At 57.6% G+C, this 23,518-nt stretch overlaps 7 protein-coding genes across 7 annotated transcripts; 2 read left to right on the top strand and 5 right to left on the bottom strand.

Annotated features, from left to right (window-relative positions):
* The first annotated feature begins 1,308 nt into the window (after positions 1-1,308).
* ASPACDRAFT_80410 (GMC family oxidoreductase) lies at positions 1,309-3,103 on the top strand. Its single transcript, XM_020205647.1, has one exon. It carries the CDS (start codon positions 1,448-1,450, stop codon positions 3,011-3,013), a length of 1,566 nt encoding a protein of 521 aa, XP_020053924.1. The 5' UTR covers positions 1,309-1,447; the 3' UTR covers positions 3,014-3,103.
* A 395-nt stretch (positions 3,104-3,498) lies between these two features.
* ASPACDRAFT_1904405 (uncharacterized protein) lies at positions 3,499-5,957 on the bottom strand. Its single transcript, XM_020198809.1, has 3 exons — positions 5,391-5,957; positions 5,033-5,318; positions 3,499-4,917 (listed from the first exon to the last, which is right to left on the bottom strand). The coding sequence occupies exons 1-3, from the start codon at positions 5,590-5,592 to the stop codon at positions 3,744-3,746; spliced, it is 1,662 nt and encodes a 553-aa protein (XP_020053923.1). The 5' UTR covers positions 5,593-5,957; the 3' UTR covers positions 3,499-3,743.
* A 3,105-nt stretch (positions 5,958-9,062) lies between these two features.
* Positions 9,063-10,908, bottom strand: ASPACDRAFT_45673 (cytochrome P450; the record flags this gene model as incomplete). Its single annotated transcript, XM_020201650.1, has 4 exons — positions 9,063-10,111; positions 10,232-10,611; positions 10,677-10,740; positions 10,806-10,908. 4 exons carry the CDS (start codon positions 10,906-10,908, stop codon positions 9,063-9,065), a joined length of 1,596 nt encoding a protein of 531 aa, XP_020053922.1.
* Positions 10,909-11,565: 657 nt separating this feature from the next.
* Positions 11,566-12,615, bottom strand: ASPACDRAFT_45672 (amidohydrolase family protein; the record flags this gene model as incomplete). Its single annotated transcript, XM_020201649.1, has 2 exons — positions 11,566-12,509; positions 12,567-12,615. 2 exons carry the CDS (start codon positions 12,613-12,615, stop codon positions 11,566-11,568), a joined length of 993 nt encoding a protein of 330 aa, XP_020053921.1.
* A 373-nt stretch (positions 12,616-12,988) lies between these two features.
* Positions 12,989-14,812, bottom strand: ASPACDRAFT_32595 (cytochrome P450; the record flags this gene model as incomplete). Its single annotated transcript, XM_020199890.1, has 4 exons — positions 12,989-13,595; positions 13,708-14,505; positions 14,570-14,633; positions 14,692-14,812. 4 exons carry the CDS (start codon positions 14,810-14,812, stop codon positions 12,989-12,991), a joined length of 1,590 nt encoding a protein of 529 aa, XP_020053920.1.
* A 790-nt stretch (positions 14,813-15,602) lies between these two features.
* Positions 15,603-16,845, bottom strand: ASPACDRAFT_1904400 (cupin domain-containing protein; the record flags this gene model as incomplete). Its single annotated transcript, XM_020198808.1, has 3 exons — positions 15,603-16,223; positions 16,281-16,731; positions 16,793-16,845. 3 exons carry the CDS (start codon positions 16,843-16,845, stop codon positions 15,669-15,671), a joined length of 1,059 nt encoding a protein of 352 aa, XP_020053919.1. The 3' UTR covers positions 15,603-15,668.
* Positions 16,846-17,450: 605 nt separating this feature from the next.
* ASPACDRAFT_1904397 (type I polyketide synthase) lies at positions 17,451-23,364 on the top strand. Its single transcript, XM_020198807.1, has one exon. It carries the CDS (start codon positions 17,796-17,798, stop codon positions 23,043-23,045), a length of 5,250 nt encoding a protein of 1,749 aa, XP_020053918.1. The 5' UTR covers positions 17,451-17,795; the 3' UTR covers positions 23,046-23,364.
* The last annotated feature ends 154 nt before the right edge of the window (positions 23,365-23,518 follow it).

The following is a 23,518-nucleotide window of genomic DNA, read 5'->3' as shown; positions in this document are numbered from 1 at the left end:
TGAGTCCACAGGCTCTGGCGGCCTCGAGTGGTCTCTACGGTGAGAGACCAGACCCACAAGCATCAGTTCATGTAGGGGTATGTTCCCCTGGTGATTGGTGGAATTCACCGTCGCCCCGCGTCGAACGAGATAGCGGACGAGATCGAGCTGATTCCACTCGGCCGTGGTGGGCTTGTCCACTCTGACCTGCTCCGGCAAACCGGCCGATCAGATCAAAGTCCAGCGGTTGACCCAGGCGTGCGGGTGGATTGGTGGAGAAGGTTGTGACCCGTGGATGACAGCTGCTAGCATCGGCTCCATGCGCAAGTAAGAGCTGAATCACAGGGAAGTACAGGGTGTTTCCAATGGCCTGGCTTACCGGGAGAGGACGCTGGGGGTGGGAAACGTTCACGGTGGCCGGGCCAGCTTCGACGAATAGAGTCACAGTATCTAGTAGCCGGTTGTGAGAAAGCCCTCGCGACCGAGTCAACGCCCAGTGCAGTGGCAACGGCCTTTACTGTCTATTACATTCACCATAGCTGCTTGCTCGACCAGGTCCTCGCCGTCAATCAGGGCAGTCTAAGCGATTGACGCGCCCTGCAGGTGAACACCCCGGCTAGGCTGCAGTTTATCTCACGGTTTGTCCTCCAGCCACTCCGTCCGCTGCTGCACTATAAGGATCACACGATCCGGACGGCGGCGGAGGCGGGGCTAGACGTGGCGGAGCTGGCGGTGGGGCCCGCGTTCGTCGTGGCGCGGGGGTATTTCACCTTGCGGCAAGCGGATACCAGCTCGGCGGAGAGTCGCGATCCCACAAAGCAACAGCAGCTGTGGGAGAAGACGTTGGAGTGGCTGGGGATGACCGAGGAGCAGGGGGCACTTTAGGGCGGGATTACGGCTTGAAACCAATACGGTCACTTAGGGCTCCTGATTGTACGAGTGCAGGTCACACTACATCACGATAATGTATTGATATTGTTTTTATCTCGAACCGTTTCCCCTATGATTGTTGTACTCAAAAAAGAGATACAAACCGGCGCCTTTGCCGGTGACGGATTTCTGGACCGGACCGACAGGGGAAGGAATCTGCCTTGCCATATTTTACTAGCTGAAATGTATATTCCGTAGTGCTTATCGAGTGGGGAAGCATTATGGCACGAAGCGCCCAAGCGCCACTATCTATATATGCGCGGGCATGGATCTACTCAATGGCCTTGTAGGTGATAGGTGGCTGGCAAAAAAAGTGGAGTATGGCTAGAAAACTGACAAGGGTATGTAAATCCCGCATAGCTCTTGAGAGATTCCAGTTCCAGCGATTCTCACCCCAACCAGGGTGGGACAATCTTTACACGTGTGCTTACATCCACCAGTGCTAGTGTGCCCCTTTATTTGAGGGTCAGCTTGAGAGAAATTGAAATATAAAAGGTCCCGGTTATCTTCATTCAGGACAATAAAACAAATCGACACAATGAGTAAGACATTCGAATACGTGATCTGTGGAGGTGGCACGGTGGGATGCGTTCTCGCCAGTCGCCTCTCCCTGGCTGGGCACAGCGTACTGCTAATTGAGGCTGGTCCGGAGGACTACAACGACCGGATCATGAGTCCTGTCGCTGCCCCGCATCTTCATGGCACTGAATGGGAACACAACTTAATGACGACCAAGCAGCCAGGACTAGGCAACCGCTCTGTTCCCAACTACGCGGGCAAACTGCTGTCGGGCTCGAGTGGTATCAACTACGGTCTGTGGACTCGAGGTCACTCAGTCGACTATGACTCGTGGGCGAAGGCAGTGGGAGATGAGCGGTGGAACTATGCGAACATGTTGAAGTATTTTCAAAAGACAGAGACTCAGATCTCTACCACCGCGGCGGCTCGTATCTACCCGCTGCGGGAGCCGATTCGCAATGCAATGGTGGCTGCGGGTCTGGACTACAATCCCGATCCCAATGGCGGCAATCCCCTGGGATTTGGTCCATTCACCGAGAACTGGAAGAATGCTCTCCGACAACCTGCCAGCAAGGCATACGATCTGTCGAAAGCGACAGTGCTGACCAACTCCGTCATTGCACGGGTGGATTTCGACGACCCCAAGACAACAGCTACAGGTGTTACGCTGACCGATGGGACCCAATACACGGCCACGAGCGAAGTACTGGTTACATGCGGTGCTCTCAAAACCCCTCAGTTGCTGATGTTATCCGGCATTGGACCCCAGCAGCACCTCGCGCAGCACAATATCCCCATCATCGCCGATCTACCGGTCGGAGAAAACTACCACGATAAAATCTCGGCCACCTTCTTCTGGAAACTCCGACACCCGGAGAAAGGATACGCACTCGGCTCCCCACGCTTCAACAAGCCCGAGTTCCGGCACGGCAATCCTATCGAATGGGTGGCAACCGTCCCCACCCCGCACGCAGAGCTCATCAAGGCCACCCAACAGGATCAAATCGACTCGGACGACCCATACCTCCAGAAACCCCGCGGCAACGTGGAAGTGATGGTCGCTTACGCACCCATCGCCGGGGGTGGTTCGGAATTTCGTCTCCCAATGGATGGAACCCACATCAGCAGCCCCGTGGTTCTTCTTCTCCCTACTAGTCGAGGCAGGATCACGCTCGCGAGTGCCGATCCCACTGCGGATCCAGTACTGGACCCGGGATATCTCGACACGGAGACAGATCGTGCCGCGATCCGCGCGGGTATGCGAGTCGCCCTGCGCCTCATGGAAACAGAGTCCGCAAAGGAGGTGATCGATGGCGAGACCCCGCCGCCGGGCCATGAGCCCCTTACTAGTGCATGTAGTGATGCGGACCTTGACCGACGGGTGCAGATTGTGGGGAGTAGCTTTTTCCAGAATGGAGGTACGGCGGCGATGGGGACGGTGGTGGATACTCAATGTAGGGTGAAGGGGGTCCGGAACCTCCGGGTCTGCGATGCTAGTGTGCTTTCTGTGCCCCTGGCAGGGCATTATCAGGCTCCGATGTACGCTCTGGGAGAAGCCGTGGCTGATATGCTGCTTGCTCAGTAGGTTCCCGAGGGCTTGAGGCTCATAGTAGTGGACGTATGTATCTGCAGCGCTATAGATTAGAGAGGCCAAGAATGATCTAGCTTGCTCCGGGAGTAATGATTAGAGTTTCCAAAGAATGTTCCTCAAAGCTAGTAGCATAAACCTTGTCTCTCTAAAAGCAAGTAAACTGGATAGGTTCTACTCTAAATATGAAGCTAGCCAGATCTGTTAGATAGTTAATATGGCTTGGGGCAGCGAGCCTATCAGAAATACATTATGATGAGATAAGTGCATATACGATTGATAGATTGAGAAACGAAGACTCACACTGACTTTTCCATGACTTCTGTAATGGTTGGTCGTTGTCTAAATGGGCTAGATTGGCGCACCGTCGCCGTGGATCTTGTTTGCTACTTTCAATGTATGCACCACTGATCCCAAGTTCGTTGTCGGTGTTGTCAGGAAGTGTTGTGGTTTAGAATCAGGCATGGGCCTTGCTATTCGCTCTTCGTCGGGGCTCACACCGATTTGGAACGCTGACCGTCGACTGAAATATCACTGACCACTCTATTACAAATTGAGGCTATCATACACTGATTGAAGCGAACACGCTCATCCATACATGCGCCGCACCAACACCAAATGCACACCTCATACACCAACCCTCGCAGCACAATTAGAATCAAAATTTACCCCCCCCTTCCCCCCCAAGGATGAACCAATACAGCAACCAGGGTCTGCGTCCCCGAAATCAAAGACTATCGACCTCCCCCAACAACCACTGCAGATGCCGATACGAGACGCGGCCCTGATCCTGGGCCTGCTTATGCCCGGCCTGGAAGGTCTCGGCCCACATCAGCCCGCGCTCGTAGTGCTGGACGCCCATCACGCCCTGCGGCCCGTCCAGATCCCCGTAACCCTCCTGCGCATCGAAGACGCCCGCCCACTGGAGATCGGGCATGCGGATGTCGATGGGGGTGGCGGGGGCGGCCGCGAACCCCAGCTGGCCGTGCCAGGTCATGTTCTGGATGGCCAGGAGGGTGCCGTTGGTGATGATCAGGTAGTCCCAGTCGCCGTTGGCGATGAGCACACGGTTGGTGGCCTCGATGACGCGCGGCAGGGACCCCTCGGTCGGATTGGGCGAGTCGTCGCCTACCTGCTCGGGCCCGGAGACGCCGTCCCCGCCCACGAGGACGGGGTCGGTGCTGCACAGCTCCCATTCGATGTTCTGGGGGGCGTGGAGGGCGCGCTTGACGTCCGCCCGGTTGAAGTAGGTGGTCGGTGCGGGCTCGTAGGCCAGATCCGTCGGGAAGCCTAGCACGTCCCATAGCAGGGGACACTCGTCGATGACGCGGTAGGGGTTGAAGCATGGGTTCGGAGAGAAGGCTTCGTTGTAGATCGCGTTGTAGATGTCGCACTCCGAGTAGTTCATGTATTTCGGCGGTTGGATGCCGGAGGCCGGGAAGGTGAAGTATTCGTCGAAGTAGGCCTGGTAGCCACATTCTTCGTAGGTGGTTGCTAGCGAGGTCATGAAGGTCTCGTTGAAGTTGAAGAGGGAGGCGTGTTGCTGGACGAAAGGGTACGCGGGGAGTTCGGCTTGGACCCAGTCCCATTGGCCGATGCAGGCGTCATACAGGAGGGCTCCTGTGCACACAGCATTAGTTGGTGCGAGGTGATGGAGGGGGTGAGCGGGCTTACCGCTGAGGTTGAAGTGGGTGGTATCGTTCTTGTCTAACATCGCCGAGGAAATGTAGGGAACATACCGCCCCGCGTAGCTCTCGCCGCTCACGAAGATGCGGAAGTTCTTGATGCCGTACAGATCCTGGAACTTCGAGAAGAACTCGAGAAAGTCCGCGGCCACTTCTGCTTCGTTGGTCGCGGTCGGTGTGCCCACTGAATAACCAGTTCCCACCGGTTGGTCGACCCTGTGCTTTCTATTAGCATCGAAGTGCGTTTATTCACTGGGGATGAGGCCCGAGGGGGCGACCTGCTCACTGCAGGCGGCGTTACTTGGCCCTCGATGTGTTGGCGACAACGTACCATAACATGTTGGTCAGGTTGACCCACGAGTACTGATTAATGACCGGCGCGTATGTGCCCGGCTGCCACGTGAACCGTCCATTCTCCTGGAAGAATGCTTGTTCGGAGGAACACCCTGGTCCCCCATTGAGGTAGATGGTCAAGTCGTCTGACGGTTCGCCGATCTTGGGCTGGAAGATGTAGAAGAGAGACCGGGATTCATTCCGGTGCGAGGTAATATTAATCGAACCCGAGTACATCTCACCCAAGTCGAAGTGGACGTCTGGTAAGCTTTCCACCAAGTGGGCTATGCGGGTGCAATGGCACCGCATGTCAGTCGCAATCAAGGTTCATGTGAGAGTGGAGTAGGAATGCATACGCTTAGTCTTGTCATTCCAGAACCGGTAGGTGGAAGTGTTGCTCGACTGAACTCTAGGAGCATGATCCCTCGTAGGACGGCTGGAAAACCGGTCGTAGGCTCGGGCTTTTTGCACGGACGAGCCAGGCTGGGATGCATGCACAGCATTGCGCAACAGAAGGGCAGTAGCAACCCCTGTTACAGGGAAGGATGGAAGCAGCATCTTCAATCAGTGATTTGCGAAAGGATTCCACTGGATGACGGAAACTTTTCCCCTGTGACAACGCGGACGGGGATCAGGCCGATCTTGTACCCAGCAAGCTGGACGCCTCCGTGCCGAGTGTGATAGCTAGTGATAGCTAGGGGGGTAAGCGCGCCCACTCGGCTCACCCACTCGGCTGGTTCGGTGGGAGATCAGATTGCGCAAGTTCAAATCTCGCGATGGCTTCAGTCTCCTCAACAAAGTGGGTACGGCTCCATGGGCCACTCTATAGACGCCTTGTTGGATTGGCTAGACATGCGGCGGGTGGACATGCGGCGTTCTTAGCAAATATCAAGGGGGGACCAGTCGCAGAGGACATATCCGCTTAATCAGTCGCCTGCGGTCATGGTCAGCCGGTCGGCAAATATAAAGTGGCTTAGACGTGGCTGCAGTCCCCTAAAGGGACTCGGTAGGATTACATCGGATATAGTAGAATGCAGATCTAAACTCCGTGGCGTCGACTATTGGCCGCCGGATTCGCATTGTGCAGCTAAGAGATGTGAGCCGGTCAAGAAGCGCAGATCATTGAACTCAATGCAGACTTTACCCCAATTCCCCTGTATGAAGTGTTTTTCTTGCGGTCATTGAGTGGCTGATGGCGTCCAAACATGCACTGAAAGCCATCACCATCGTGAGATGAAGATGTGACAGCTTGCAATTGCTAACATGACACTTGTAACCCCAGATGTGAACAGCTGTGAACAGCCATCGACAAAAGACGTCCTCAAGAAGTAGGTTTTCAGGGTCATTAGTCTTGTGTTTGTAATCGGGATCAAGTGGGGCAATATTTGACTAAGGAAGAAATAAACGGAGACGATTCGTCATCGTTTCCTACCGCACCAGCTCGCAAAGGGCTTTGGATCCACTAGACCCTGCCAAGTGCGGTATGAAATCTACGCGATGGCCGCAGGGAACCCTCGGATTTTTGGAATTTCCTACACCCCGGGAATTATGTGCTCCGCTTATATAACTCCACCGGTGGGATCTGGCCAGACCTCTGAGAGGAAAAGGACCAATTAAGAATTGGGGTAGCAGGGTGCCTGGACCCAAGATTGGCCGCAGATTACCCGATGTAGGAAGCAAGCCTCCGGGTGCGGCAGATTTGGTCGGCAACCCGCTCAGGACTGCCCATGGGTTTGGACGATATCAATCATATCAATCATATCAATCATGTCAACAGCAGTCCTCCGATCTCGGTGCTCTGAGATGGGGTCAAGGTCTGGCTGCGGGGCGTGTATTCCTCCGAGAGCAGCGATTATGTCTCCGCTGGTATGGCTAGCTGGCGGATTTGAGCTGCCTGTCATAGGAGGGTTTTACGAGGAGGAGTTTTGTTTTCTTCTCACACTTATTGAACAATTTCGTCAGTCATTCCTATTTCTCGTGATGGTCCTGCTTCCGTGTCAATACCGGAAAGACATGCCGTGCCGATGTGTGATGGCATTATACCGCATAGACATGGATCCATCGACGCCAACATGCTCCAAGTTTTCGAATAATGGCCACTAACCTGTGATCTCTTGTTGCCGACAAGCTTTCCAATTTGGATTCCAAGAACAAGAACAAAAAAAAAAAAGAAAAAACAAAGCTGAGTGAATAAATCGTCTATGCAAAACAGTAATCCCAATATGTCCAGTGCAGACCAACCAAAAACTCCAGAATTCTCTCTCGTCCAGCCACTTCAACCTCACGCCGACCCTCCAGCACCCCCCGGTGACCCAATGTCCCCCCAAAACAGCCGCCGATCCGGATCGAGGGCATTCCGATCGGTATTCCAGGTAAACGCCATCGGCGTGATCACCTCCAGATGGCCGGCAATATGCGACAGTAACAGCCTGGCCTTCGCGCGGTTCTGGTCATCATCCTGCAGGGGGTCCGCCGCGTCCGCCATGCGCAGCTCCGTCTCCTCGACGGCCGGCTCCCTTCCACACAGCGGACAGACACTGTCCAACCGGACAGCAGGTGCGGCGCAGCGCGGGCGGTGGACCTCCTCCAGCCGGCGGCCGTCACAGGCAAAGGCGTGGCTGCACCACTCGACGCCCTCGGCGAAGCTGCCGGCCATGGCGGTAAACCAGGCGCCGAAGGAGGTGCAGGCATGCGGACAGGTCTCGGGCCAGGACCGGGTGGAGGAGCACGTCTCGTACAGGCAGACGTAGCCCTCCAGGTCGCTCATCACGTGGTCCGTCCACGCGCGCGGAGTCCGGTAGGCCGCGACGGGGAGGTCGAAGAAGCAGAACGGACAGGTGAAGCGCTCGTCCCCCGGGGCAAAATGTGGCGGTGCTAACGCGTCCCGCCCCCAGAGCACGGCGTCCTTGCTGAGTCCGCGGATGCGGCGCTGGAAGTTCCAGAATCGCCGGCGCTGGACGACTAGATCGACTAGTCGGCGGTGGAGGGCCGGCCGCGCGGTGATGGTTGGGCATTCCTGTGTGATGGCGCGGCGGATGCACTCGCGGAACTGCGTGGAGACGTCGAGGCCGAGCTCGTTGCGGATCGCGAAGTAGAAGGACTGGTTGACCAGCGGATTGGTGGTTGGGTAGGTCGTGTGCACCGCATGGTCGCGCCGCCAGAAGGCCAGGCGCCACACCGTGTGGTCCTCCACGCTGCGCAGGTTCTCTGTCCACGCGTCGACGAGGCGGCTGTTGTTGCTCAGGGGTTCGGCTTCGGGGTGCTGCTGCTGCATCGCTTGGCGGATCGCGAAGGCCATCTGGTCGATCTCACACTGCAGCTCCATGAGGAGCATGGTCATCTCCCCGCGTTGGCTGGCGTCGTTGCGCAGGAGGTAGTCCCACGACGTGTGCGGGGGTTCGACGGCGTTGACCAAGATGTTGAACTCGGGCATGTGAGTTAGAAACTGCGCAAGGCCCTCTTCGATGCTGCGTTGTAGCTCCGGGCTGGCGAGCTCTTGGACGGTTGCCGCAAGAGCTTTGTATGACTGCACGCATGTGAGCGCTTGGTCGAGGATGGGCGTCGTGCTGATTGCTCTCTCCATGGTTGGTCTTTGTTTACAAGAGTGTGTTTGTCTGAAGTATGGACGTTGGAGGTTATCGCATGATCGATCATCCAGCTACTTTGGCTTTTATACAGCGACATCTCCGGAAACCATCGCGAGAAATGTCAGTTAATCCTTTGTTTACAAAACATGAACTTTGTGGCTAGTGCTCAGTGAATGTGATTTATGTTCGCTGCCGTTCGCGGGGAATTTCATAACGGACATTAGATTTTGTTCTCCTTGATACAAGGCATCGCGTGCTGTGGAAAGTCTACGCTTATTGGTCGAATAAACGTGAAGTGCGTGATGGTAATTTCCATGAACAAGTCTGTGAATAGGCCAAAGTCAAAGAAATTCAATTAAACAAAGCAAGAAAGCACAATTTCCACAAAACTAGACCGGAAGATGTCGAGATCCCATGAACCTCCACCCAACAATCCCACCCTCACCCCTCTGTGAATGTCGAAAACACCTCCCGTTGTGCCAGGGCAAACTCTCGCTCGACCGTCTCCCGAATACTCTCACTGCGAAGCACCGGCCGAGTGCTGTAGGGCTTAGCACAGTACAGAAAGCCATGCTGATACCCCGTCACCGGATCGCTATCACACGGCTCCCCCTCAGGACCCGGCTGGAACTCGAACGCCCACAGCAGCTTCGCAATCGCCAAAAACATATTGCGTTCCGCCAGATGAATCCCCGGACAGATCCGTCGACTAACCCCATACCCATAATGATCGCGATTCTCCCACGCACCCGGCACATACTCCGGCGCCAGCGCAGGATGCTCCGCGAACCGCTCGGGCACGAACTTCGCAGGATCATATTTCTGATTCAACCGATGATCCGGATCCATATGCATCCCCCAAGTATTGACGACGACCATCGTCCCCTTGGGCAGGAACTTGCCGTCCACCCAATCATCCTGCCCCAGGGCATGCGGAAAGCACAGCGGCAGGATCGGCCGCCAGCGGTGGCCCTCCTTGATGATCATGTTGATGTACGGCAGCCGGGCGAGGTCGTCCCAGACGGGGGAGCGGGCGTGGCCGACGACCGCGTCGATCTCCGCGTGGGCTTTGCGCTGCACCTCCGGGTGCAGGGTGAGGGCCTGCACGATGGCGAGCGTCAGGCTGGAGCTGGTGTCCGACCCGCCTTCCATCAGCACGCCCCCGATGAAGGCCAGCTGGTGCCGCGGCAGCTGGTTCCGGTCCTGGGACGCAATCACCCGGTCCATGAAGGTGTCCAGGTGCACCCCGCCGCTGCGGCGCTTCTCCACCCGCTGCAGAATGTCCTCGTACAGCGTCTCCATCTGCGCGCCGATCGCGCGCGCCCGCGTCACGTAGTGGCCGAACAGCGCCTCCGGCAGCCGCTTCAGCCACGGGAAGATGTCCACGGGCGGCGTTGCCCCCGTCTCCATGATCTCCGACCATTGCTCCATCAGCGTGTACAGCCGGTTCATGTTGCTGCCGTGGCGGTCGGCCGTGCGGATGCCGAATACTGGTCCTCCTTGTCAGCAATCTATCTTTCATGTTGGGGATAACCTAGCAGCCAACGAGAACCCGCTGTCGCGGTGATTGACAAGCATTAAAGTGACGGGCGCAGAGGGAGGAGCCAAACCAATGGAATTCGTGATACTGTTGCTAAACCGCTTCGGGTGGGCCATGTGATGCTCCGGGTCGAGCATGTAGTCGCGCACCAGCTGAATGGCCTCGGCGTTGACGATGGGCAGGTGCTGGCTGTCGACCATTGACTCCATCAGATGCTGATGCACCAGGCGGCGGAAGGTGCGCCACTTGGGGCCGTAGTGCATCACCAGCAGGTGGTCGCCCTGGGTGATGAGCTCGTGCGAGACGAAGGAGTGCGGCCGGTGGCTGTACAGCGAGCTCTTGCTGTCCAGCACTTCCTTGACGATGCGGCGGTCCGTCACCACCGCCATGTTGCTGTTGCCCACCTTGAGCATGTACAGGCCGCCATACTGGCGCGCCCAGGCGGTGAACCTTGATGAATTAGTGGGTTTTTTTGTCGTGTCCAGCAAATATCGGAGTTGGGGGGCTAAACGTACTGGATGTGCGTGTAAGACTTGGGGATGAGATGCGCATTGCCAATGAAGGGTAGTGTCGGAGGGCCTGCAGATCGAGTAAGTGTTTGGAGGTAAGAGTAAGCGAGGAAGCAGACAGAACAGCTAACTCACCGCTAGGCATGTCCTGGTTTCGGTGTCCGTAGGTCCAGGCTGCACGGATGACAACCACGAGGAGGGCTATCGCCCCACCCAGCAGCCACACGATCGGTTGCATCTTGTTGGGATGTTTCAGCTGGGAAATTTGGCTAGCGAGGAGAAACACAAGAATAGAACCACGCTGTGGACTAGTGGAGATCTTGGTTTATCTAGTTGCGCCCTCGTTGGCGACAAAAATCATCCTTCAAGGGGAAACGCGACCCCGCTTGGTGTGTGGCAGCCAGCCTGGAGCCCTGTAGCCTGCAGCTATCCCGAATGGGTAATGCACAAATCAGGATGCCCTAATATGTACGATCTCGGAGGTTCGCGTTTTCACACCTAAACGGGATGAGTAGGGAGACGGCCAGTGTGCATTCGACCGAGGCTACCTCCATTGCTGCGTAGGACAGCTCCGTTTACTTCATCAGACTCTAAGGAGGCTCAACGATTTCAGCAAGGGAGGGAGTGCTGTGGTACAAGACAGTCATGCATCCAAATGGGAGAGACGGAGGTACCGAGTGATTGGGGCAGACGAAACAACCCTAAACGGATAGCCAGCAGACAACTCCTTACGGTAAATGCGGGGCACCCACAACCCTTAGGTAATCGTTGCATTTCACAGCCAAACAGGCAATAGATAAACTATGATGTGACTAATCCATACACAGAACACGAATTAAATTCCTGGATCTTGCATAAACAGGTTTACAAGGGCGCCAAGACAATCATTCCCATACTAAATCTTGGGGACACCATTGGCCTCCGCCCGCTTTAGGCGGGGGAACAACTGCAGCGCATTCTCCTTCAGCGCCTCCACCGTAACTCCATCCGGCAACGCGGCGGCCTCCTCCTCCACGAACCGAGTAAACCGCACGATGGCATCCCGGGGCGCATTGGGGAAGTCGCTCCCAAAGAGGATATGGCCGGGTTTGGCGAAGCGGGCCAACGCGGAGAGGGTGACCTCGTTGGCGGAGATGGCGGTGTCAAAGTAGAAGACCTCGCGGGCGGTGTCGAGGATTTCGTCGCGGCTGAGGCCGATGTTGCGGTCCGGGGGCATGCAGGGGAGCATGGTGGCGGCGCGGTGGATGAGGTAGGGCAAGGTGCCGCCCGCGTGGGAGAGGATGACGCGACAGCCGCGGTGCTGGCGCAGCCGCCCCGAGGTCAGCAAATCCATCGCGGTGCGCCCCGTCTCGTGCGGGTAGTCGAACATCGGCTGCGGCAGGGCGCGGTTGATCAGCGCCGTATCCTGCGGGTGCGTCGGGTGGATGAACACCACCGCCTGTCGCCGGCTAAGTTCCGCCCAGATCGGGGCGAACGCCTCGTGGCCCAGGTAGTTGGCTCCCTGGCCGTAGCGGGTGAAGAGGGTGACCCCATCGGCGTGGAGCTCGTCCAGGGCATAGCGGATCTCCTCGAGGGCAAGCGCCGTGTCGAAGAGCGAGGGCACCGAGGCGAAGAACCCGTACTGGGCGGGCGCGGCGTCGCGGATGGCGGCGGCGGAGCGGTTGCACTCCCGCGCCAGTGACGCCGCCGCGGCTGGGTCCTTGGCTATCACCGGGCCGGGAGCGGTCACGGAGAGGATGGTCGTGGTGACATTGAGGGTTGCGTTGATCTCCTGGTCGAGTTCCAGCGTCCACGGGGGAATGTACCAGCCTGAGGGGTCACCGCCGGCCGCTTCCAGGGCTGATGACGTACATTAAGATCATGTCATCTTACCAGGAGAGAGGGAAGTGTACTTACCCTCGCGAAAGGCTTGGGGGTAGAAGTGATGGTGCACGTCAATCTTCATCTTGATGAGTATGGATACTTTCCAAGTTCTTTCTTTTGCGAAGGATAATCTACCGTGCTTGACTGGCAGAGGTGATTACGACGCAAAGTATGGTTATATGTCACCTCAAGTCCAGGAACAGGAAGGGAACAAGCTTTCTCCAACCGAGGTAGTCTCGGAGCAGACAAGTGTTCTACCTTGTTGGGAATAGAGCTGATCCCACTATTCCGAAAGGAGAACCCGATGCAGGGAGATGAGATAAAACATGCTGACATTCACTAAGCTTATGCATAAATACGAGACGCTTGGACCCCCCCTTCTGTCAACGTGAACCGAACCTAACCCTATCCATCGTGCCCCTACCCCCACCCAGCAGAACAAAAACAAGAAACAACTAATCAAATCGGGCGAAAACCTCCTGCGCTTCCTGGAATTCCCTCACAATTGTGTCTCGCTTTTCCGGTGCCCGCAATCGGACTCCACACCCGTACTCCTTGGGGCAGTGCAGGAAACCCTGACTGGCCCCGGATTCCGGGTCGATGTCGCTGTAACTGCCCACCGGCTGCGTGAACTCAAACGCCCACAGCAACTTGGCCACGCCAATGATGAGATTGCGTTCCGCGAGATGGATGCCCGGGCAGATGCGGCGCCCAGCCCCGTAGCCATAATGGTCGCGCTTGTCCCACTCGCCGGACGCCGCATACGTTGGCGCCAGGGCAGGGAACTCTTCGAATCGCGCAGGCTCGAACCGCTCTGGCTCCGGCCAGCGGCGGGGGTCGTGGTGCATCGCCCAGACGTTCAGCACCACAGTGGCCCCCTTGGGAAGGACCATGCCGTTGATCTCGTCGTCTTGTGCCACTGCGTGCGGCACCCCCAGTGGGCTGACTGGGCGCCAGCGGTGAGCCTCCTTGATGATGCAATTGATGTATGGCAACTGAGCGGCATCAGACCAGGCTGGCGAACGGTCCGCTCCGACCACGCGATCAATTTCCGCGTGGGCTCTAGAAAAGAAGAAACAAGGCAACCGGTTAGACTTCCGCAAAAGGCACATGAAACATGAAACATGCAAGGGGTGATGGCGGTGGAGGAGCGAGGGGTTCGTATCCAACATACCGGGCCTGCACGGCAGGAAACTTGGTCATCGCCTGGATGATGGTCAGAATCAGCGAGGAGGAGGTATCGGAGCCCCCTTCCATGAGCACGCCGCCCAGAAACCGCAGCTGGCTCTCGGTCAGGGGCACCTTGTCCAACCGGTCCAGCACGCGGTCCATGAACGAATCTCGGTTGATGCCCCGGGCGCGGCGGTCGCGCACCTGGTCCAGCACGGTGGTGTACAGCGACTGCATCAGGTTTTCGACCTCGAGGGCGCGGTGCCGCCAGTGGCCGGTCATCCACTGCGGAAGCACGCGCAGCAGCCAGAAGTCGTCGACGGGCGGGGTGGCGCCCAGCTCCTGGACCAGGGACCACTTCTCCATCAGGTAAAACAAGCGCTCCATGTACTCGTCGTGGACGGTCTTGGAGCGGATGCCGAAGACGAGCGAGTTGGTGATGCTGTTGCTGTAGCGCTTGGGGTGCAGCATGTGGTCCTGCGGCGCGGTGAGGAAGTCGTACAGCATCTGCTTCGCCTCCGCCTCCTGTACCTTCCAGTGCTCCTTCTCGCAGTTGGGTTCCATGAAGTACTGGTGCACTGTCTTGCGGAGCATGCGCCACGTGTCCCCGTATTGCATCACCAGGAGGTGGTCCGAGTGGGTGATCAGGTGCGACACCAGAGAGGCCGGCCTGTGCGAGTAGACGTTGCTTTTCTTGTCGACGAGCTCCTTGATCAACTTGCGGTCACTGATCACAATGGTGGTGTTTTTGAAGCGTTTCAAGGAGAATGTTCCACCGTATTCGTCGGCCCATTTCATGAATCTGTTGCAGTGTTAGACAAGGTGAAGCACATATATCATGAACGAACTGCGTGCATGAGCCTTACTGGAAATGCGCATCCGCCTTGGGAATTTGCAACTCGTTGCCAAACAAGGGAACCGTTGGAGGACCTGCGGTTGGATTAGTCTAGTTTGCACCCGATTAGATGACAATACTGGTTGTACGCACCGGGAGGCAAAGAAGCATCACGGTGGCCAGATTTCAATGCAGCATAGATGAGAAACAGGACGCCTGCAACCGCCGCAGCAGACGCAGCGATGACGGCGAAAGGAGACACGATTAAGCTCATGGTGGGTGTGATTCTCCTCTGGCAACCCAGCCAGAACGTCGAGTGTACACGAATATAAAGAAGAACAAAGTAAGCGAGGACTAGCTCTGCCTTGCACGACCCCTAATCCGGAAGGAGTTTCGGAGTTACCTGCCAGACGATATTGTTCCTCTGGTTTTTGCGGAGCCCGTATACACTTTGGTCGACCTGAGGAATTGTGCCCAAACGGGTAATGGCTGGGGGTCCAGGTTCTCACCGCAATGCTTATCGGGTTGAGTCAGATTACAGTGGCATGGCTGTTCGTCCTCTCTTGACTTGGCTCGTTTCCTATTTTAGCCGTCAGTTGAAGGTTTAAGGTTCTATTTCAGGGTCTTCTGTCATATCCGCAGCTGTGCCACATGCTTACTGCCTAATAATCAACGAGGCCAGGGTTTCCGTGGTTCGCGACACCCGCATTATTCCTAGTATGTCGGGTACAATTGCAAGAGTTATATCTCCATCCCTTGCTCAACCCTGGCACATGATGGCTTTAATGGTCGCTCGATGACAGTAGACTTACGAATTGCCTCACCCGTAGTCGGTAGATTTACCTAGGTATTGGTATACCTGCATATTTAATTCTATACGGTTGATGTGAGCCCTATCTTGAACTTGCACAGTGTTCAGCTCTCATGAAATGGTAAACCCGGGTTCCGTAGGCATGAAAGAAAATGTAATCTTTGCAAGGTAGAAAAAAATAGCACATGACTTGTTTGACTCGATTTGAGTGAGAAAGATCTGTGTTCGAAAATGGAAAGTAGAAGTTCAATTTGAGATGATCATAAGAATGCTTCACATAAACCCAATGCTATACTATAAACCACAAGAATGGTTCCGCTCAATGAACCCCATTTGTACCATTTACGCCATTGGCACCATTGGCAACCCGCTTCTTTAGAGCGACCACATCCTCCCACTCCGCTCCCGTCGTCGTGCCATTCGTACCGTTAGTAGCATGTCCATTGACCCCAGCGTGCCCATTGACACCATTGGCATGCCCGTTCACCCCGCTGAGCGTAGCACGAGCCGCGCCATCCACAAACACACCCTTCTCATACTGAACAGGCGGCAAGACCAGCGCCTTGGGCGACATATCCTGCACCCAGGGCTCGAACTCGGCATTCTCGGGCCGGGAAGCCGCCTCGAGCGCGACCTGGGCGTCCCAGTTCTTCTCGGCCGCGTAGGCGTCGTGCACCAGATGCCGCTGGAAGAAGGAACCCTTCATCTTGGCGACGGCGAAGTCCCAGTCGGTGGTGTACTCGCGGAAGAAGGGCTTGTAGCCGAGCAGGCCGCCGATCCAGCGGCCGACGATCACGCAGGTCCAGTAGCCGACCTGGCGGCGGAAGGGGACCCAAGCGGGGGCGGGGGTGTATGCGTCTCCGCCGTCTTGGATCTTCACCCGGAGATCAGTGTGTGACTCGAACTTGGCTGATGGAACGGCAAAACTCACAGCCAAAAACTGAATCCAGTCGAGCCCGCCATCATGCAGCAGGGCATCGTGCCAGTAGCCGTACCAGTTCTCGAAGAAGATGCGGTCCAGCTGGTAGTCCATGCCGGAGTCCGAGGCGCTGAGGTAGACGGTCATGCTCTCTTCCGAGTCCGGGTGGATGAAGAAGTTGTGCACGCTGCCCGCCTTCACGGAGACCTCCCCGTCTGCGGCGGTCACCCGCTTCACCTGGCCGTCGACGTTGATCCCCATCACCCCGGACTCGACGCGGAAGTACTCCGTCTGGAACTGGTGGAAGTGTGGCGGTGGGCCCTTGGGCCGGTCGGGGCTGTTGATCAGCTTACGCAGGTTGTCGGGGATGGGGCCCTCCACATTGTGGCGGTAGGTCTGGCGGAACAGGAAGCATCTTCCCGGTGGGGGCTCAAGGAATTCTGTGGTGAGAAGACCGCCAAATCTAGCCTATTGTTAGTTTTAACTATAGATCGAAGAGCCGAATTGTTTCGCTGTAGACATACTTGACAATTTTCGACTGACCGGCTGAATTGTGGTACGGGACAAAAGGCGCCATTGTAAATTAGGTTATTGTAGGTGATTTGTATCCTAGCAACGACGGGAAAGAAAACAAGTTTGACTCTTAAGGGATTGGGTTCTGATGAGTGGAAATTTAAACTTCAAACGCCGTTATCGCAAACTTCATATATGGAAAAGAAATCAATCACCAGCATATGCATCGAACAATCTAATTTTCGAAGGGTCCGTGTGTTTCGAATCCCTGTCGAATTTGCTGTTTTGGAAGGGGAGGTGGAACGACTCCTTTTGGAAATCGCCCACTCCGCTTAGGGCTTACTCTTGCATGCAGATCTGCAGCGTTTTCCCTCCGTGCTCGCAGCATGACAACAGGAGAAAATTCACGCTTTTTCCTTTCTTTTCTGGAAGCTAGATCTGGAATATCCTGGTTCCGAATTCTGCATTACCGCATTTGTCCCTCCCGGATCCGTGCTCACCACGTGTCTGTCGTTGGACTCGATTGAGATAGTCATTCTGATGCTCAGAGGAGATGCTGGATGCGAGGGGCCTGATCAGGCTTCGCTAATTGAGACGAAGACAGAGGGCAGAAGCGAGCAAGACCTTTGAGTCAAAAGCGCTCATTCAAGGACGCAGTATATAACAACCATCATCCATCATCAACGATTCTATCATCAGCACAACACTGCCCAGCCCAGTCCACTACAGCAGGCAAAGACAAAGCCACACGCTCGACTTTAATCCTCAATTTCTCCAAGCTCTGAGACTTTCGATTCTTTAGACACTAAAGTCACATCATTTCCATCACAATGCCTCACTTCTCCTCTGCCGCATCCAACTCGTCCACCGCGACACCTGATGCTCAGTCTTCAGGCTTGACCACGCCCGTCTCCGAGTACAACCAATTGGTATACTATCACTAACACTACAACCTCAGGCATATCGAAAAGCTAACGCACGCAGAATCCCGCCAAAGATGTCGCCGTCGTCGGGATGGCCTGTCGGGTTGCCGGCAACAACAACAACCCCGAGCAGCTCTGGCAATCGCTCCTGCAAAAGAAAGATGCCTCGGGCGAGATCCCCGAGATGCGCTGGGAGCCCTACCTGCGCCGCGACTCGCGCAACGCCAAGATCCTCAAGGAGACTACCTCGCGCGGCTACTTCCTCGACCGGCTCGAGGACTTTGACGGCCAGTTCTTCGGCATCTCCCCCAAGGAGGCGGAGCAGATGGACCCCCAGCAGCGCCTGTCCCTCGAGGTCACCTGGGAGGCCCTGGAGAATGCGGGCATTACGGCCAGGTCGCTCTCTGGCAGTGACACCGCGGTATTCTGGGGCGTGAACTCCGACGATTACTCCAAGCTGGTGCTGGAGGATCTGCCAAATGTGGAGGCCTGGATGGGCATTGGCACGGCGTACTGCGGCGTGCCCAACCGGATCTCCTACCATCTCAACCTGATGGGTCCCAGCACTGCCGTCGATGCGGCTTGTGCCTCTTCGCTCGTCGCCGTTCACCACGGTGTCCAAGCTATCATCTTGGGCGAGTCGAAGGTTGCCATCGTCGGAGGCGTCAACGCTCTGTGTGGGCCTGGGTTGACTCGCGTGCTTGACAAAGCAGGTGCTGTCTCTTCTGAAGGACGGTGCTGCTCCTTTGACAACGATGTCAAGGGATACGGTCGTGGCGAAGGTGCCGCAGCGATTGTCCTGAAGAACCTCTCGGCGGCCATCAAGGACGGCGACCACATCATGGCCGTCATCAAGGGCACCGCCGTGGCGCAGGACGGCAAAACGAACGGCATCATGGCCCCCAATGCAAAGGCCCAGCAGCTGGTCGCCCACAACGCTCTGAAAGTCGGCAACATTGACCCCCTGACCGTTGGCTACGTCGAAGCCCATGCCACATCCACTCCCTTGGGCGATCCCACAGAGGTATCTGCCATTGCCGCGGTCTATGGCGCAGACCGAGAGCCGGAAGCCCCCTGCTTTATCGGCTCCATCAAGCCTAACATCGGTCACTTGGAGGCGGGCGCTGGAGCCATGGGCTTCATCAAGGCCGTCATGGCTGTGCAAAAGGGTGTTCTGGCCCCGCAAGCCAACCTCACCACGCTGACCAAGAAGATCGACTGGGACAATGTTGGGCTCAAGGTCGTTCAACAAGAGACCAAGTGGCCAGCCACTGACGATGTTCGCCGGGCTGCTATCTGCTCCTATGGCTATGGCGGTACCGTTTCCCACGCGGTCATTGAGCAGTTCAACTTCCCCGAGACATTGGATCTTAAGCCCGGCGCGTCCGCTACTAATCCCACCGTGCTGCTCCTCTCTGGACCCCAGGAGAAGCGCCTGCCCATTCAAGCTCGTGCCCTCCGGAATTGGCTGCAGGCGGATGGCTCTCAGCAGGATCTGCAACGGGTGGCTGCAACGCTGGCTGTCCGCCGTGATCACCACGACTACCGCGCCGCCATCGTGGTCGAAAGCAAGGAAGATGCCATCCAGGCTCTGGGCCACCTGGCCGACGGGGCCAATGATGCCTGGACCTCGCAGAGCCGTGTCTTTGGCTCCGGCATCAACCGGGACGTGGTCTGGGTTTTCTCCGGTCATGGCGCTCAGTGGGCCGACATGGGAAAGGAGTTGTTGCAGAACCCTATCTTCTACCAGGCTGTGCAGCCTCTGGACGAGATCGTCGAGGCGGAGATCGGTCTCTCGCCCATTGCTCTCCTACGCAGCGGCGAGTTTGAAGCCTCCGACCACGTGCAGATCCTAACATACATCATGCAGATTGGTATCTCGGCCGTGCTCCACAGCCATGGGGTTTACCCTCAGGCCATTATCGGCCACTCGGTTGGTGAAATCGCCGCCAGTGTCGTCGCTGGCGCCCTCACAGCTGAAGAAGGTGCCGTGCTCATTACGCGTCGCTCCGTTCTGTACCGCCAGGTTATGGGCCAGGGCGGCATGATCCTGGTCAACAAGCCCTACGCCGAGGTGGCCCAAGAATTGGCCGGTCGGGAGGACCTCGTCGTCGCGATTGACTCCTCGCCCTCGTCCTGTGTCGTGGCTGGGTCGACCGAAGCTGTCGCTGAGAAGGCGGCCGAGTTCAAGGAGCGATCCATCAAGACCTTCACTGTCCGCACCGATATCGCCTTCCACAGCCCCATGCTCAACCAGCTGGTGGACCCCTTGATGCAGTCCCTGGAGGGGAGTCTCGCTCCCACGACCCCAACCCGCGCGAAGCTCTACTCGACCTCCCTTCGCGATCCCCGAGGCAGCGACTTGCGCGATGCCACTTACTGGGCCAACAACATGGTCAACCCGGTTCACCTCACCTCGGCCGTGCAGGCGGCGCTTGACGACTCCTACCGTGTCTTCCTGGAGGTGTCCTCCCACCCGCTGGTCTCGCACTCCATCAACGAGACCATCATGGATGCCGGCATTGAAGATTACTGCATGATCCCGACCCTGGCGCGCAAGAAGCCCAGCGAGAAGAGCATCCTTCACGCGGTCGGCCAGCTGCACACTCGCGGTGCCAACGTCGACTGGAAGTCGCAGCTGTCCGGTCCCTGGGCGGGCGGACTGCCCAACACCAGCTGGATGCACAAGCCTACCTGGCGGCAGATCGGGGCTGGCCCCGTAAGTACTTCACAGACTCACGATGTCGAAAAGCACACGCTGCTGGGCCAGCGCATTGGAGTGGCTGGAACGGACACGGTGGTGTACACCACTCGCCTGGACAATGAGAGCAAGCCCTTCCCAGGCAGCCACCCTCTGCATGGCACTGAGATTGTGCCGGCCGCTGGGCTGGTCAACACCTTTGTCAAGGCCACTGGGGCCACTGTGCTGAACAATGTCGTCCTCCGTGTGCCTGTGGCCATCAACGCCCCGCGATCGGTGCAGATTGTCGCTCAGCGCGAAGACGTCAAGATCATGTCTCGGCTGATCCAGGAGAACGAGGGGAACAACGATGACTCCTCGTGGGTCACGCACACCACTGCGCGATGGGAGTCGAGCTCCTCGTCTCCGGTCCCGGCTCAGATCGACGTGGAAGCGACCAAAGCCCGCATTGGGACACGTCTGCGCGATGAATTCTCAATCGACTATCTTGATAAGGTCGGCGTGTCCGCCATGGGCTTCCCCTGGGCTGTGACTGAGCATTACGGCAACACCAAGGAGATGATTGCCCGCGTTGACGCTGCTCCCTCTGTCGCGGCTGATGCTGAGCTCCCCTGGGATGCGTCCTCCTGGGCCCCTATCCTCGACGCCGCCACCTCCGTCGGATCGACCATCTTCTTCAACGAGCCCCGCCTGCGCATGCCAGCCCAGATCGAGCGGGTCGACATCTTCACCCGCGCCAACCCGCCCAAAGTCGGCTGGCTGTACGTGCAGGAGGCCTCTGACACCGCGCTGGCGTCGCATGTCAGCGTGTGCGATGAGGCCGGCAACGTCGTCGCCAAGTTCACCTCGATGCGCTTCTCGGAGATCGAGGGCACACCCGGAGTCAGCGGGAGCATGGAGAGCCTCGTCCATCAGATGGCCTGGCCGCCTGCGGTGCCAGCCGAGGAGCCTCTGCCCATCAACAAGCTCCTCCTAATCTCTCAGGACGTTCCTCTCCGCGAGGCCTACGCCGCCACCATCTCGTCTTCCACCCAAGTGACTCTGCTCGCAAACGCCAACGACCTGATCATCAACCGCGCCGAATCCCTGCTCACCAAAGAGACCGCTATCGTCTACATCCCGAGCCAGGTCTCCTCCCTGCAGGATGTCCCCAAGTCGGCCGAGACATTCACCTGGCAACTGCTCGAGCTCATCAAGTTCGTGGTCAACAACGCGCTGCCCGTCAAGATCTTCGTCGTCACCTCCAACACTGGCGAGGGCGAGACCCCTACCGCGCTGGCGCACGCACCGCTCGTCGGTCTCAGCCGAGTCATCGCGAGCGAGCACCCCGACCAGTTTGGCGGCCTGATCGACACCGAAGTGCTCACCTTCCCCCTGACAACGATGCGGTACATCCAGGGCGCCGACATCATCCGCATCCGCGATGGCGTGGCCCGGACGATGCGCCTCCGCTCACTGCCCCGCCACCGGCTCATCCAGCAGCAAGACCAGCAGCAACAGCAACCGCAGCTCCTCCCGCGGCCCGACGGCACCTACCTCATCACCGGCGGCCTGGGCGCCCTGGGCTTGGAAGTAGCCGACTTCCTGGTGACGCAGGGCGCGCGCCGCGTGATCCTCATCTCCCGCCGGGGCCTCCCGCCTCGCCGCCTGTGGTCGAAGATGGAGCCCTCATCCCCTCTAGCCCCGACCATCACCAAGATCCTCGACCTCGAGGCCCGGGGAGCCACCATCCACGTCCTGCCGCTGGACATCAGCCAGCTCACCGCAGCCGACGCCCTGACCACCGCCCTCGACACCCTCTCCCTCCCGCCCGTACGGGGCGTGGTCCACGCCGCCGGCGTGCTGGACAACGAACTGGTCCTCGACACGACACCAGACGCGTTCGCGCGGGTCCTCGCCCCCAAGATCACCGGCGGCCTAGTGCTGAACGAAGTCTTCCCCCCACAGAGCGTGGACTTCTTCATCCTCTTCTCCTCGTGCGGGCAGCTAGTGGGCTTCACCGGACAAAGCTCCTACGGCGCAGGCAACAGCTTCCTGGACGCACTGGCATCGCACCGGCAAGCGCGGGGCGACCGGGGCGCGCGCGCGTTCCAATGGACCGCATGGCGGGCGCTGGGGATGGGCGCCAGCACGGACTTTATCAACGCCGAGCTGGCCAGCAAGGGGATCACGGACGTGACGGCGGACGAGGCGTTCGCGGCGTGGCGCCACGCGGCGCGCTACGAGGGGATCGACCACGCGGTGGTGCTGCGCGCCCTGCCCCTCGACGCCGACGAGCCCCTGCCCTCCCCCGCCCTCGCCGATATCATCGTTCGTCGCTCGGCCTCCGCCTCCGCCGACTCCTCGCCTTCATCATCGCCAGAGAAACAGACCATCCCCACCTCCGGCCCCGAGCTCAAGGCCTACCTAGACAAGGCGATCCGCGGCTGCGTCGCCGCCGTGCTGCACCTCCCCGCCGCCGACGAGGTGGACAGCAAGGCCGCCCTGGCGGACCTGGGCGTCGACTCCGTCATGACCGTCACCCTGCGGCAGAAGCTGCAGCAGGCCCTGCGGGTCAAGGTGCCCCCGACGCTGACCTGGAGCCATCCGACCGTCGGGCACTTGGTGGGGTGGTTCGCCGAGAAGGTGGGCAAGGAGTAGAGGGGGTTGCGCTCCCCTCGCCCGGTGTCCGTGGTTATCGTACGGTTCACGAGTCGCTAGAGTCCATCCGTTGTTGTCTTAGATTATACTTGCTTTATGTGCTCTTGTTTTTATACGTGTTGCTGTTTGTGAGAGCTTGCTTTTGTCTTGCCGTTGATGCCTCCAAGTATATACTCTGTCGACCTTTCGGTTTTCCTTCTTCTTGTTGATGATTGTTGCGCTTTTTGTGATTTATCTCCTCTTCATCTCCCCTCCTGTCTCCTCTATCGATATCGATGTCTCCTGTATCTAACTTTCCCCGCTAATCAGATCTCTAACCACGTTTCTCTCGGCGTAGAAATTGTAGAGTTAGCGTGTGGAGGACTTCCCGTCGGTCATCTAAGTGGTCTATTCAGCAGGGCATTTATATCTTGGAAGGATTCAAAAAGGAATAAACTGCAAAAGCACCTCGATAGTGGCATCATCCATCAAAG

This window comes from Aspergillus aculeatus (assembly GCF_001890905.1).
Source record: "Aspergillus aculeatus ATCC 16872 unplaced genomic scaffold ASPACscaffold_13, whole genome shotgun sequence".
NCBI classification, from domain to species: domain Eukaryota; kingdom Fungi; phylum Ascomycota; class Eurotiomycetes; order Eurotiales; family Aspergillaceae; genus Aspergillus; species Aspergillus aculeatus.
Note: the sequence above shows the minus strand (reverse complement) of the source record. Positions and strands in the feature narration are given on the sequence as shown.

Excerpts from the sequence above, each read along its gene's own strand:
- ASPACDRAFT_1904397 (XM_020198807.1), top strand. The coding sequence starts at position 17,796 with ATGGCCTGTCGGGTTGCCGGCAACAACAACAACCCCGAGCAGCTCTGG.
- ASPACDRAFT_80410 (XM_020205647.1), top strand. The coding sequence starts at position 1,448 with ATGAGTAAGACATTCGAATACGTGATCTGTGGAGGTGGCACGGTGGGA.
- ASPACDRAFT_1904405 (XM_020198809.1), bottom strand. The coding sequence starts at position 5,592 with ATGCTGCTTCCATCCTTCCCTGTAACAGGGGTTGCTACTGCCCTTCTG. Across the intron at positions 5,319-5,390 it reads CTGGAATGACAAGACTAAGC|CCCACTTGGTGGAAAGCTTA; the intron begins GTATGCATTCCT and ends GCACCCGCATAG. Across the intron at positions 4,918-5,032 it reads AACCTGACCAACATGTTATG|GGTCGACCAACCGGTGGGAA; the intron begins GTACGTTGTCGC and ends TAGAAAGCACAG.